This window comes from Strongylocentrotus purpuratus, unplaced genomic scaffold (genome assembly GCF_000002235.5).
Source record: "Strongylocentrotus purpuratus isolate Spur 01 unplaced genomic scaffold, Spur_5.0 spur5_scaffold_16, whole genome shotgun sequence".
NCBI lineage: Eukaryota > Metazoa > Echinodermata > Echinoidea > Camarodonta > Strongylocentrotidae > Strongylocentrotus > Strongylocentrotus purpuratus.
The window spans coordinates 17,650,866-17,663,738 of record NW_022145601.1 but is presented as its reverse complement, the minus strand read 5'-3'; the positions used below and the strand labels follow the sequence as shown (position 1 = coordinate 17,663,738).

The 12,873-nt window shown below is 37.6% G+C and overlaps 1 protein-coding gene across 1 annotated transcript in view; it reads right to left on the bottom strand.

Annotated features, from left to right (window-relative positions):
• Nucleotides 1–12,873, bottom strand: part of LOC762762 (exosome component 10) — a 49,675-nt gene that overhangs the window by 10,826 nt on the left and 25,976 nt on the right. Inside the window, exons 14-15 of the mRNA XM_030986951.1 lie at nt 11,243–11,381; nt 4,766–4,968 (exon numbers count right to left, since the gene is read on the bottom strand). Coding sequence (XP_030842811.1) covers nt 4,766–4,968; nt 11,243–11,381 — 342 coding nt within the window. The remainder of the gene's footprint in view (nt 1–4,765; nt 4,969–11,242; nt 11,382–12,873) is intronic.

Genomic DNA, 12,873 nt, shown 5'->3' with positions numbered 1-12,873 from the left:
CGATTTGTGGAGGACGTGAATAATCTAGCATGAACAGACACCTGCTATTTTTCAATGAATCTGAAGTAATACGTATATAGATCATTAAGTGATTTTCATCCTTCACATTCATGTAAGGGCCATTCTCACTTATAGCAAATCTGCGCAGTTTGGTGCGTTTTTTCTGATGTGGAAAGAAAAACCTTATTAAAGACAACTCGTGAGCAAACACTAGCTAGCAGACTAGTGGTTCTTCTATCTTTGCAAGTGAACCGCTTGCGAGTTTACCAGTGTTAATTCAATGACAAACTCCTCAGAGTTTCTCACATGACTGCTGGTACTTCCTCTGTATGTCGCGCACAAATTTGATCCGTACGAACAATCAGCACCATTGCTAATCAAAGATAATCATTAGTTGGTCAAGAAGTATAAGAAATGGGGAGATAACAACATGTGAAAAATTTCCATTATTGGGGAAAAAATCAAATTAAATAATGAATTTTACTTAAGAATAAATCAGATACATGCTCTGTAAACAAATTTTTGTGACGGTTCACCCATTATAAGAACGCAAGTTGGCTGGGATCAAAATGCCCACAAACAAATTACAATCCTGAACTCTGTAAAGTTTTGAAGTTGGTGTGAATCGTGAAGTGAAGTATCGCGAGTGTTTTCATCGCGAAGTTTACTAGTGAGAATTGCCTGACAGACTCCAACAGGAAATGGAAGGGGAAGGGCAAGGTCGCCAGATAAATGGCAAAATGGAGGCATTATAATCGAACACCTGTGCAGACTATAAAACGCTGGCGTTTTTAAAAATGCATAAATACTATTTTTAAGGCAGTGAAAAATAACAGACACATTTCATGAGGCACACATTCAGAGGCATAGAAACATGACAGCCATTTGCATAAAGTGTAGGCCGAACAAAGTTTAACCAAAAAGATGTTAGAAGAAGAAATTCTCCCTCGATCATTATTGTCTTCATATAAAATAAATACTTTTAGAAGAGATTTTATTATTATTTCTCTTTGATCGGATTCTTTAAACGTACAATATATTTCCTGTCACTTAAATTCCTTCATCTACCTACTACCGGTAGACTAATTTATTTACAAGAATGCACCAAATAAAATGCTGATATAAATGTTTAAAGTTAATGTACATGTACAAATATTTGAAAACTTAGTTCACCTTAGTGATTCCATAGTAATTTCATCCTAAAAAGGCTCACTTTGTGATGTCAAGTAGAGATTTAAATAAAAACTGATTCAGCCCATCGCTACTATAGTTACTTTACTCTTCCCTATGCTTCGAATAAATATATTCTTCCTCAATATTTTTGTCATTTTTTAATGAAGCCGCAATCAACCAAATATCATACTCTGATGAAAATATTACATGCTGTCACATTAAACGCAGATGAATGAAAAAGAAACATTTCTACATTGTAGTTGCATTTTTTTTTAGAAGGGGGGGGGGGGGGAGGTGCTTCATTACGCAGAAAATGAATGAGCAAATTAAAATTAATCAAAATAAACAGCTAGCTTGCTTAACAATGCTCCACACTAACCCACGCCAATTCCAGACCAGTAGCATGAACATTAATGAAGCTATATTTGATGATCAAAATGTATACAACTACCCTTTTTCTCAACATTGCTCACAATACAACCAACATGCTTATTAATAATTCACTGCATTAATCTGTTCTGCGGCTATTGAAATTGGATTTCATTGAGGAAATATTCATCCACTCTTTAATTACCTCGCGAGAAAAGGAGCAAGCCCGTTTCATCAAAATTTTGCGATATTAATCTGTCCTACCACACTCGGTGAAAGAAAGGAGCGAGACAAGAACCAAGAGGGGAACGTAACGGCCCCATGCTGGGGGATTGATCACCGGCAGGGTGTTACTCATGCGCCTCTCTCCCCTGATATTGCCACGCCCGGTGGGGGGCGGCTGGGGGGTAGGGGCTTGCCTGGTAGAAGGAGAGTGTGACATCCGAGCACAATGGATGTCTCTTGATATTGGACGTCGTCCAGCGTTTCAAGATGGATTTATCGGGCTCATGATTGCAGATGTTCTTACACATACGACTTCCCCCCGACAGCATCTTGCGGCTTAGGCAATTAGAAATTTAATCAAGCTTGGAGGATAGGACTATACTGTTATATATTGCCAACGACTCTGCGCCATGCCTTAATTCCTCTCTCTTGTCTCCGTCTAAAAATGGCTACACTTAAAGTTTCTGTCTTACTTACTATCTCTCTTCCTTCCTTCTACCATCCTTTCTTTTTTTCTCTTTCTTTCTTTCTTTCTTTCTTTCTTTCTCTCTCTCTCTCTCTCTCTCTCTCTCTTTCTTTCTTCTTCCTTCCTTCCTCTCTCTCTCTCTCTATCTTTCTCTCTCTCTCTCTCTCTCTCTCTCTCTTTCTTTCTTTCTTTCCTCCTTCCTCCCTCTCTCTCTATCTCTCTCTCTCTCTCTCTCTCTCTCTCTCTCTCTCTCTTCCTTCCTTCCTTCCTTCCTTCCTTCCTTCCTTCCTTCCTTCCTTCCTTCCTTCCTTCCTTCCTTCCTTTCTTCCTTTCTTTCTTTCTTTCTTTCTTTCTTTCTTTCTTTCTCTTTCTCTCCCTCCCTCTTTTCCCCAATCCCGCTTCTCTCTCTCCTACCCCCTCCGAGAAAAAAAATACATCCTCCTCTTTAAATAAAGATGTAAGGAGGTCTTGTTTTCTCTTCTTTTAACAAGTTAATGCACCTGCATGGATATGTAGTCTACAATAGGACAGCTATTACTCATGTATTAGATGTCTATCAATCAATCAGCCTATCCCACGTATACATTATTATAAGTTCAAAATAAATATTTAAAAGCCAAAAAGAGTGGTATACATTGTGCATCTGTATAACTAATTAACTATCCATCTTACATTGCTCAAAAATAGCTTCAAGCAAAATTCATCACCATTTAAATTGTGCATCTGTATAACTACCTATCTTACATTGCTTAAAAAATAGCTTCAAGCAAAATTCATCACCATTACTACAGGACAAAAAAAGAATTTGCTTTTTGTTTTCCATATAAATTTGAGCAATCTTAATCCTTTTTTCACCATTTTATATCGATGGGTTCCATTGAGGAGAATAGGATCAAAGTGTACTTTTAAAATTCAGAGCCAAAACTTGGCATGAACGTAGTTGCATTGGTATTTTATTTTAACAAACAGGAACAGACGCCTTGCCACCCCTTCCCTAGCCCACTCTCTATCTACCACTCTCTATCTATCTATGCATTTTTTCTGTCACTTTCTCTTTTCCTCTTTATGTCCCCCCCCCCCCCCCCCTCCCTTGATATATTTATATTTTTCTTTCCCAATTTTCTCCCAATTTTCTCTCCCTCACAATTCCAGATGTACAGTGAAACCTGTCTATAAAGACCACCGAAGAGAGACAAGAAAAGTGGTCTTTACAGGCAGTGGTCTTTATGTACAGGTGCTAATAGTACCTGTTTCAATGATAAACCATTTTCAAGGAAAACAAAAAATTGGGTCTTTGAAGACAGGTGGTCACTAGCAGGTTTGACTTTATTTCCTCTTTTTTCCACACTCTCTCTCTCCTTTTTAATTTAAATCTGTCTTTATCCCCCTCCCTCCTCTCTCTCTCTCTCTCTCTTTCCTGCTCACTCTCACTCTCACACACTTCTTCCTCCTTCTTCTTATCTCTCTCTTTGCCTGATGGAATAAACCCTGGAAACCATGATACGCATAACAATAACAAATTCTGCATCCCACATTGAATCAGGAATGATATTAATCGCTCATACATGTAGGTGTGATACATTCGATAGATGGGGCAGGAAACCGGTCAATATTGCACTCTGTAATCACAGCATGAAACATGGAAATTAAATTTAAGCATGCATCTCCCTCAGGTCGACTGGTTAAGGTCTTCAAAGATCTTGGAGACATGTTTACTAGATCTTGGCATACTCAATAAGAGCACAACGTCACAGAATGACTAGTTATTCAGCTGTAAATGGTTGCATGAAGCATTCATGAGTCTTTCACGGTGTCAAAAAATGTTGCATTGCTTCTTCTCTGCATGTACAATTTTTCCAGTCTTTGCTTTTTTTTAAAATTTAAATTTAAATTAAACTCAGTCAAACATAATGCAGCCTACAGTATGTTAATGTATCATAAACAAATGTTTTTACGGAGTTCAATACTTACATGTACAAGGCAAAAACAGGTTATTTCCATCCTTTAATTTGTTACGACAAAGACTTTTTTATATTATTTCTTTTGCTGAAGTTACTAAAAACTTGCATGTGTTTTTTTATTATCCAAATTTTATTGAGCAATTGTCAATTTTTTAACACTAAATAGAAATAATGAAAGGACTACTGATAAATCCAATGCTATCATATATAATCATTTAACATTAATATCCAAATAACAGTGATGAAAATAATCGAAATAATAATCATCAGTAGAAAAGAAAATCCTTTGCCCGTTATCATCTTCGCCACCACCAGCATCAATATAAAAATCATAATCATCATCATGATCACCATCACCAACAAACCATCTTCAATATCACTGTGATCATCATCATCTTCAGTTCATCACCCTCATCATCATCATGAACACTATACCATCACCATCATCATCATCATAAGGATCATGACTATCATTAGCAACTGTTATATGTGCCAACTGAAGAGGGAGCTAGACTTTCACTTGATTTACACCTCAAGCTAGACCCGACATGCTGCATCCAAAGCGACTTACCATTTCAAAGGGATTTGCAAACAATGCCGTCAACCGTTCAATCTTCTTTTGGGCTGCACTCCTCTTTACGTCCATTTGCTCTGCGGCACCACTAGAGGGCGTGTCAAAGATCGTGATAATGGGTGCGGCTGCGGAAACCTTTGCCAAGGTCGCTGTGGCGCCACCAAAGAGACTGGAAGAGGAGGTCATTTCAACAGATGGCCCTGGGGAAAATAATTTAAAGGGATATAAGGTTTAAAATCTGAAAAGTTCCCAGTAATTAAGGAAGCATATTAACTGCTACCATTTTCTTGACGTGCTCTGCAATGGAGCCAAAGACGATTACATTGTTCGGAGTATATGGTACAGAGGAGGCGCGATAGCTCAGTCGGTAGAGCAGTGGTCTCGTAATCCGGCGACCCGGCTTCGAAACCAAGTCGATGCGCTAGTGCACTTTGGTAAGGCATTAATCCTCATTACCAGGTCCCTCGGAGAGGACCTAAAGCCGTCCGCCGTCTGATTGATTCCTCACAAGCATTTATGTTTTCATAGCAGTCAGGTAAAATAACCACCACTACCACTACCATGTGTCAAAGGTCGACAGTGGCCCTCCACCATTCCTTCCGATAGTCAGCCATAGAGGGAAAAGTGTTAACCTAACCCGAAAGGGCAATCTAACAGTTGTAATAAGCTCATTTGTATGAAAGCAGAAAAAAACGATAGTTGGAAATAAATCAGACAAATAAGAAGAGACTTATTATGATTATGAATGCGTAAAATATGATATCACTAAATCTATGTGAATTTCATATTGTCACTTTGGTCAGTTTATTGTGAAGAAGTCACAGATAACTCGCCTATTTTTTCATGTTTCAAAACAACATTAAATGCCTTCTCCCTTGGGGCACTACTCTAAGTATATCATGGATAGCATACTATAGGTCCTCTAAACAAAAAAGTCCCCTTTTTGATTCATACATTTTGAAAAATTGTAATTTTAGTCATTTTGAGTTTTGAAACAATTCGGAAAGTTGTCCGTCACTATGTCACAGTGACATACAGATTCAGCCACTTTGAAGTGCCCATACGTATAGTGACTACATCTTTCTTATATCTTGTCCTATTTCATTCCAATTTTCACCAGTCTACTTCTCTGATATTTCTGCTTTCTTTAAGAGTAGCTGTCTACTACGGTTGGATTTACCTCTGACAGGGCTGGGATATTTTCTGTGAAATTTTAGATTCTCAATAACTTGCAAAGACACTCATGATGCATATAGCTGGAAAGTGGAAATATAAAGACTTCAGAGGATTTTTTTTCTGGCAGCTTCGAGCGAACAGGAAAGAGGAATCTTGAATGTATACTTTATTCATAACAAAACAGGAAAAGAGTCTTTAATAATAAAACACCACTAAAGCAAATAGTTTCACCAACGTCACGGTCAAAGACCTTTATCAGACCGAAACAGGAAAAACAATCTTAGTAAAATCAAGCTCGTGCCAAGTTTACTAAAGGTCATTGACCGCCAGTCAGTGAATTCAGTAATTTTTGTTCTCAATTGTTTTTTCCTGGGTGCTTTTTCTCCTCATTCCCCCCCCCCCTAATTTGTTATTGATGCATGGGCACTGGACCAAAGTGAGCGGATTTACTGGTGCATTTTCCTATGGTGATGAAAAAGTTCATCAAAAGTATTGAAATATCTAAAGAACAAATAAAGCACTTGGATCTAGACAAGGCATTTTGATCTTTATTATTAGGAAATGGCTATGAGTAATAGCACTATTAATTAATAGTTCATGAATTAGTAGTTATCTTGAAATTTTGTCGTTTTATAATTGTAAAGCACAATCAGATTTTCTCTGAAGATGAAATGCACAATAGAAGGCTACAGGTAGGTTATCATTATTACTATTATTACTATTATCATCATGGTACTCCCTCTTCATGCAGATTTTATCAAACTCACGCATTATTTTGTATCTGACATCTCATTGTATCTCTACGAGTTGAAGCTAGGATACAAGAAGAAGAAGTCAGACAGGTTTATCTATGCACCACTATACCACCATCCCACAATGCAACAATGTGTGACAGCCGGCTTAATTGGATGCAATAAACATAACACTCAAGTCCACATTCTAATAATGCACTTAAAGAGTTCTGGTCACGCGATTGCATTGTGAAAGAAACAGTGTGGAATCGATCAAAAGAAGTTGATCATGCAAGGTTCTGGAATCATCAAAATTATAAGAAATTTGGCCCAGTCTTGGTAAAGTAACAAGCACTGTACACAGAAAGACGTATATGGGACTACACAAACTTGCGGCATAAAATAGGGCCTCATTTTTAAGCTGTAAATGTTACTTGTCATATTTAGAATATGAAGGCATTTGAAGAGCCATGCTTTTCAGGGAACATTTTTTCTGGTGTTCTTCCACACTTGCATAATAACGATAACACTCACAAATAATTGTTCACCTCTCCCCAAAACTCAACCTTCTCTTTAAACCATTTTTATTCCAGAGAATCAGACGGCTTAATTATCCATTAACCCAATAAATACTATGCTATTAGACACTTAGGTCTAAATTGGACAAAAGGAAATCTTATATCTCGGTCTAAATTTCTGGGTTATAACTAGACTTCAGACCCAGGGTCGAGTTTGAATTTCTGTAGAACACTGTCATTAAAGTTGCCCTATTAACCTGTTAAAGCCCCACTGCACTACTTGTAGCTACTTGCGCCCTCTATATAGCAAACAATGCCTAATCGGTGACCATTGGTCCCCTATGGTCCCCTTTTTCTTATGTTAATTGAGAGCTGATTTGATGAGATAACCACCTGTCAGTGACCATGCAGGGAGGTCTTATCCCTCCTGGCTAAACTAATGCAGTGGGGCTTTAAAGTTGCCCTATTAACCCAGTTAAAAGGCTATAAAAAGTACTGTAAACTCTGTAAGTACTACACTTACAGGATACATGTAACGTGATATTTACTGCAATCTAAATGTTAACAATTAATTCATGAAACATTATCTGCTTTTAGTATCGTATCTATTAATGAAACAATAGTTTCAGTTATGGGCTCTTAACGATTTCCTGGGTATCCCAGACTGGCAGACGATTTGCTTTTCTTCTTCCTTCCTTCTCCGCCCCCTCATCGATTGACAACTTGATCCGATCGTTATTGATTACTTTGTCTGCCTTTTAAGGTATCAGTTATGATAGGATTTGTCCCAAATCAGTCCTAATAGTTCAGAAGTGTAAGAATCGGCTGTAACATAAACTAGGAAAATCAGTTTTGTAAGCGTACACCTATTATCAGTGGGCGTATCGAAACTGTGGCATCAGGAGGGGAAAAAACATCTCAACATATTTGGGTCCACATACTTTTCAGAAGAATGGAACTGGTTTGTGTTACAGTCAATGACTTACTTGAGGAAGAAAAGGAGGCTTCTGAGAATCTGCCTACATGCCATTCCATTTCTTGACCTGCTTACTATTATCAAGGCAAATCAGGAAGGACAAAGTGCCCCATTTGCCCCTCCTTCAAATACACTACTGCCTCTCATCCTTCAAAGAGAAGGTTGAGTTCTGGGAAGAGGTGAAAAATAATTTGTGAGCATTACTCATTCTTATTATGCAAGTGTGGAAGAACATCAGTTAAGACATGTTCCCTGAAAAGCATGGCTCTTCAAATGCCTTCATATTCTAAATATGCATGTAACATCGTAAAAATCGGGGGGCCGGCTTTTTACGCCACGTGTTCGTGTAGTCCCATATACATCTTTCTGTGCAAGTGTTTGTAACTTTACCAAGACTTGGCCAAATTTCTTATCATTTTGATGATTCCAGAACCTTGCAATACACACAAATTCTTATACGCTAGATGATCAACCTTTTCTGGTCGGTTCCACACCGTTTCCTTCACAATGTAATCGCATGACCAGAACTCAACTTCATCTTTAAAGTAGTGCTGTAGTCAAACATTTAACCGTCCGGTATCCGACCACCCATGGCGGATTCCGTTTTCAATTGGACGGTTTTGTTTTCCTGTTTTTTTTTTTAATTTTTTTTTTTAAATTTCGATTTATGCCCCTCCACCTGGCACTATGCCTGGCAATGTCTCCCAGCTCAGTAATCTGTGTGTTGACTCACCACTCCCAAACTAGAACAACGCTCCAATTTGTCTGTCATTTTGGTTTGAAAGTAATCTTTGTAATAGATTTCAATATGTAGTTTATAATAATAATTCATCCAACTTTTACCACAAGGTTCTATCCTAGGTCCTCTACTGTTTTTAATTTACATTAATGATCTTACACATTCTTCTAAGAACGACATTACTATTATTTGTGACAAGTTCACAAGCATAAATCGGCGCCTTCAAATGCACCTCGCAGTTAAATGAAAGTCCTTCCCGCTTTTTCACACGGACCTGACTTGCAGAGTCGGTACAAAAAAAAAAAAATTTTAAAAAGGAAAAAAATTTACCACAAGGTTCTATCCTAGGTCCTTTAACCCTTACTGTACTGGGCTATTTTGAGCACCTCCTGACTGGGGGGGGGGGGGGGGGGGCCTAGGAGGCCCCCCCCTATGATCTCGGTCGTCGGATGTCCGATGAACACGAAAATTTGCATGTTTGTAGATATTTACGTAACGAACAAGATGGTGTAATTAGTTTTTTGCGAATATGCAAATTTTTGTCGTTATAGCCTAATTAATTATGCAAAATGCTAATTGTATGCATTTTACAGAAAACGTGTCAAACTTCACTTTTTGAACGTTGAAACTCATTATTCATATGAAACTTCTTTTCTAACACAAAATATTTATTTGGATGTAATTAATAATGATAATTTATGCAAATTTGATGCGATTTTCAAATATTTATTTTCTTATGTATTTTATTGTTTATTTATTTCTTATTATATCTATTGTTTTTATTTCTTATGTATTCTTTTGTTCTGGAATACATCAAGTTACTTTGAGAAACATATAAAAGCAATTCGATATCAATTCATATCACCCACTTAGGAAGGAATACATCTAAACCTGTATTCACATTTCTGCTTGTACATGAATATATGCAATTATAGCATATTTTTGATGACATGCGCATACTAATTGTTATGTAACACCTCACAGGTATATCCGATTGCGACGAAAATGGTATCAAAACGTGCGTAAGACTTGAGGGAAAAAAGTCATGAAACGACAATTCAAAATTTCAAGCGGTTGCGGCGCAATCTCCGAAAATGTCGAGGGGGGGGGCCTCCCAGGCCCCCCCCCCCCCCCCCCCAGTACAGTAAGGGTTAAAGATCATGTTGAGTTCTGTTCATGCAATTGCATTATGAAAGAAACAGTGTGGAATCGGTCAGAAAAGATTGATTATCTAGTAAGTATTGGTGTGTACTGCAAGGTCCTGGAATCATCAAATTAAGAAGTTTGGCCCAGTCTTGGTAAAGTTACAAGCACTGTACAGAGAAAGATGTATATGGGACTACACAAACATGTGGTATAAAAATCTGTTTTGTATGCTGTTACATGCCATATTTAGAATATGAATGTATTTGAAGAGCCATGCTTTTCAGGGATTATTTTTATCTGATGTTCTTCCACACTTGCATTATTTAGTGATAATGCTCACAAATTATTTTTCACCTCTTCCCAGAACTCAACCTTCGCTTTGAATATGGCTTAATGAGGTTTGTAGAATTAGACTTCCAAAAGTACCTGCCTACAACATTTGCTGCTGAAAAATTAAAAGTTTTACTCCATTAAAAGGATAATAGTTTGTATGCTTACAAAAACTGATATTCCTAGTTCATGCAATCATATTCCAATATGGCCTAGAGACAAAAAGCTATTTTGATAACCATGTATCCTGGATGCTTTGCATGTTTTAGAGTCAAATTACTAAAACACTTTCCGCACTATGGTATGACTAGTGTAAGCAAAGGTCACTGGCAAGTGTAAAAGGAAATGCAGTGTGATCTCGGTTATTACTTGGGTAAAGAGACGATTTCTAAAAAAAGATATTTCAAAGAAATAACATTGTGTGAAGACTCAACAAGACCACAGAAACAACAGGAAATAGAAATTTATTTATGAACTTGTATGGGAAATCTTGCTTTAAAAATTGCAACATACAACATACATGTGTCTTGATAAATGAAACTTTCGGTCAACCAGAATATCTACTTTAGAACAGGCTTTCGATTTTGTGAATGATAACTATTCATCTTTTCATTGTAAAAGGAACCATGGTGTCATAGAGCAGAGGTGTCATCTCTTATAAACTAACGCCCCATGAAACAAACATTATTTTGCACCTGTTTAAATAAATAAATCACAAACTTTGCTATTTTTGTATAAACACTCAAGTTATCTAGAAATTGGCTTGAACACGTACTTCACATATATATCTCTTAGAAAATAATGAATCATATTTTGTTGAATTCCAAGATTCAAAATTCATATCACTTGGTCCCTTACCAGAGAGGTCGTTTGTTGATCTTTGACCTTCCTGGTGCACGTTGTTGTCATGGGGACAGTAGAGCAGGCTCTCCAGAGGGTCAATGAGAGGTGCGGAGAAGGTGTTGGTTTTGGAGGCAAACACCTCGCCCTTTTTAACCTGTAAAAGAAACAATAATATGAATCTCATTGTAAAAGTGAAGAACATAACCTTTGAACACAATCAGTAGTTTGCTAGCAACTTTCCAAAAACATTTGAGGTTTAAAATATTACAAGTACATGAACCTGTAATTTAGCTTATGCTAAGCAAATAGGCAAAGCAAACAATAGCATTTTAAACTTGAAATTACACTTCCCCTCTGAAAGTATAACTGTCCTAAAAGTTTTGGAATGCGGTCATAAATTTTGTTCAAATGAACATATTGGAAGCATATGCAATCCTACGATATTCAATGAACGTTGTCGTGGTTAAAATCAAGTACAAAGTGATGAAATTGTAAGTAATAAACTCTTTAAGTTGTATAGGCCCCTCTTAAGATTGATATTACTTTAACTTTAAAATAATGCATCAGGCTACTTTGTAGCCAAGGCATAACACTGTTTCTTGACTAAAGTTGACCAATTGTCTATTCCCGTGTTTGGAAATTGTATATCACAACTACATACTCTGAGATTTTCATGGTCGCAGCTACCACTCTATGGCCGTAGGCGCTATTTGAAATTTACAGAGAGCACCAATAAATTTTGATATTCAATTTTTTCGAAAGCAGAAGTGTTTCAGGGGCTAAATTTTCTAGGGCTCAAAATACATCCACAGGGGCATCCGCATATATCAATATTTTAAAGAATCACTATCCATCAAATGTTCGAAATTCCCCACAACTTTGCATTACCTTTCATATATATCTATCCCACGATAAATACAATGGAGATTATATCTCTCTCTCCTCTCCAACTTCCTAAAACTGTTTGCATGTATTATGAAATTCCAATGTATTATCTGATTGTTATACTCATTGTATGATTTATGATTGGCTTCAGGGCGCGACAAACCCGCTTGCCCGACGTCCCGGGGCAACCAAATTGAGCCGTCGGGCAAGTAAATCAAATTATCACTTGCCCGATTCGGGCAAGTGATACTTTTACAGTAATTTCCTAGTGTCCAAGAACTCTACCATTCACCCGTCAACTTCTTACCCGTCGTCAAAATCCAGAAGCAAAAAAGCGATCGTTCCGATTTCGAAAAAACTTCACAGACAGCTAGCCAGCTCAGCTAGCTCAGCGCGCATGCAACAGTGACACTTCAAGCCATGAATGCCGCTCCGCCTCCACGCACGGCCGGCCGTGAGCTAGCTAGAGACAGCTAGCGCGATCGTACCAGCTGCGAGCTTATTCGCGCTCTCTCTCTCTAGCTCTGCAGGCCGCACCGACAGGCCTTTGCTATTCTCTGAATCACGCCAAATATGACGTCATTATTCTAGGGAAATGAACACGTGCGAATCGGAATGGAATAAACAACAGGGATTTTCTAGTAAGTACAAAAAGTCAAATGTTTGATATTTATTCATGTGGCTACCATTAATGACATGTTTGTATCATATTTTTTACAACAGGGTCATTATGCTTTTTTACATGACTGAATATTAAAAAC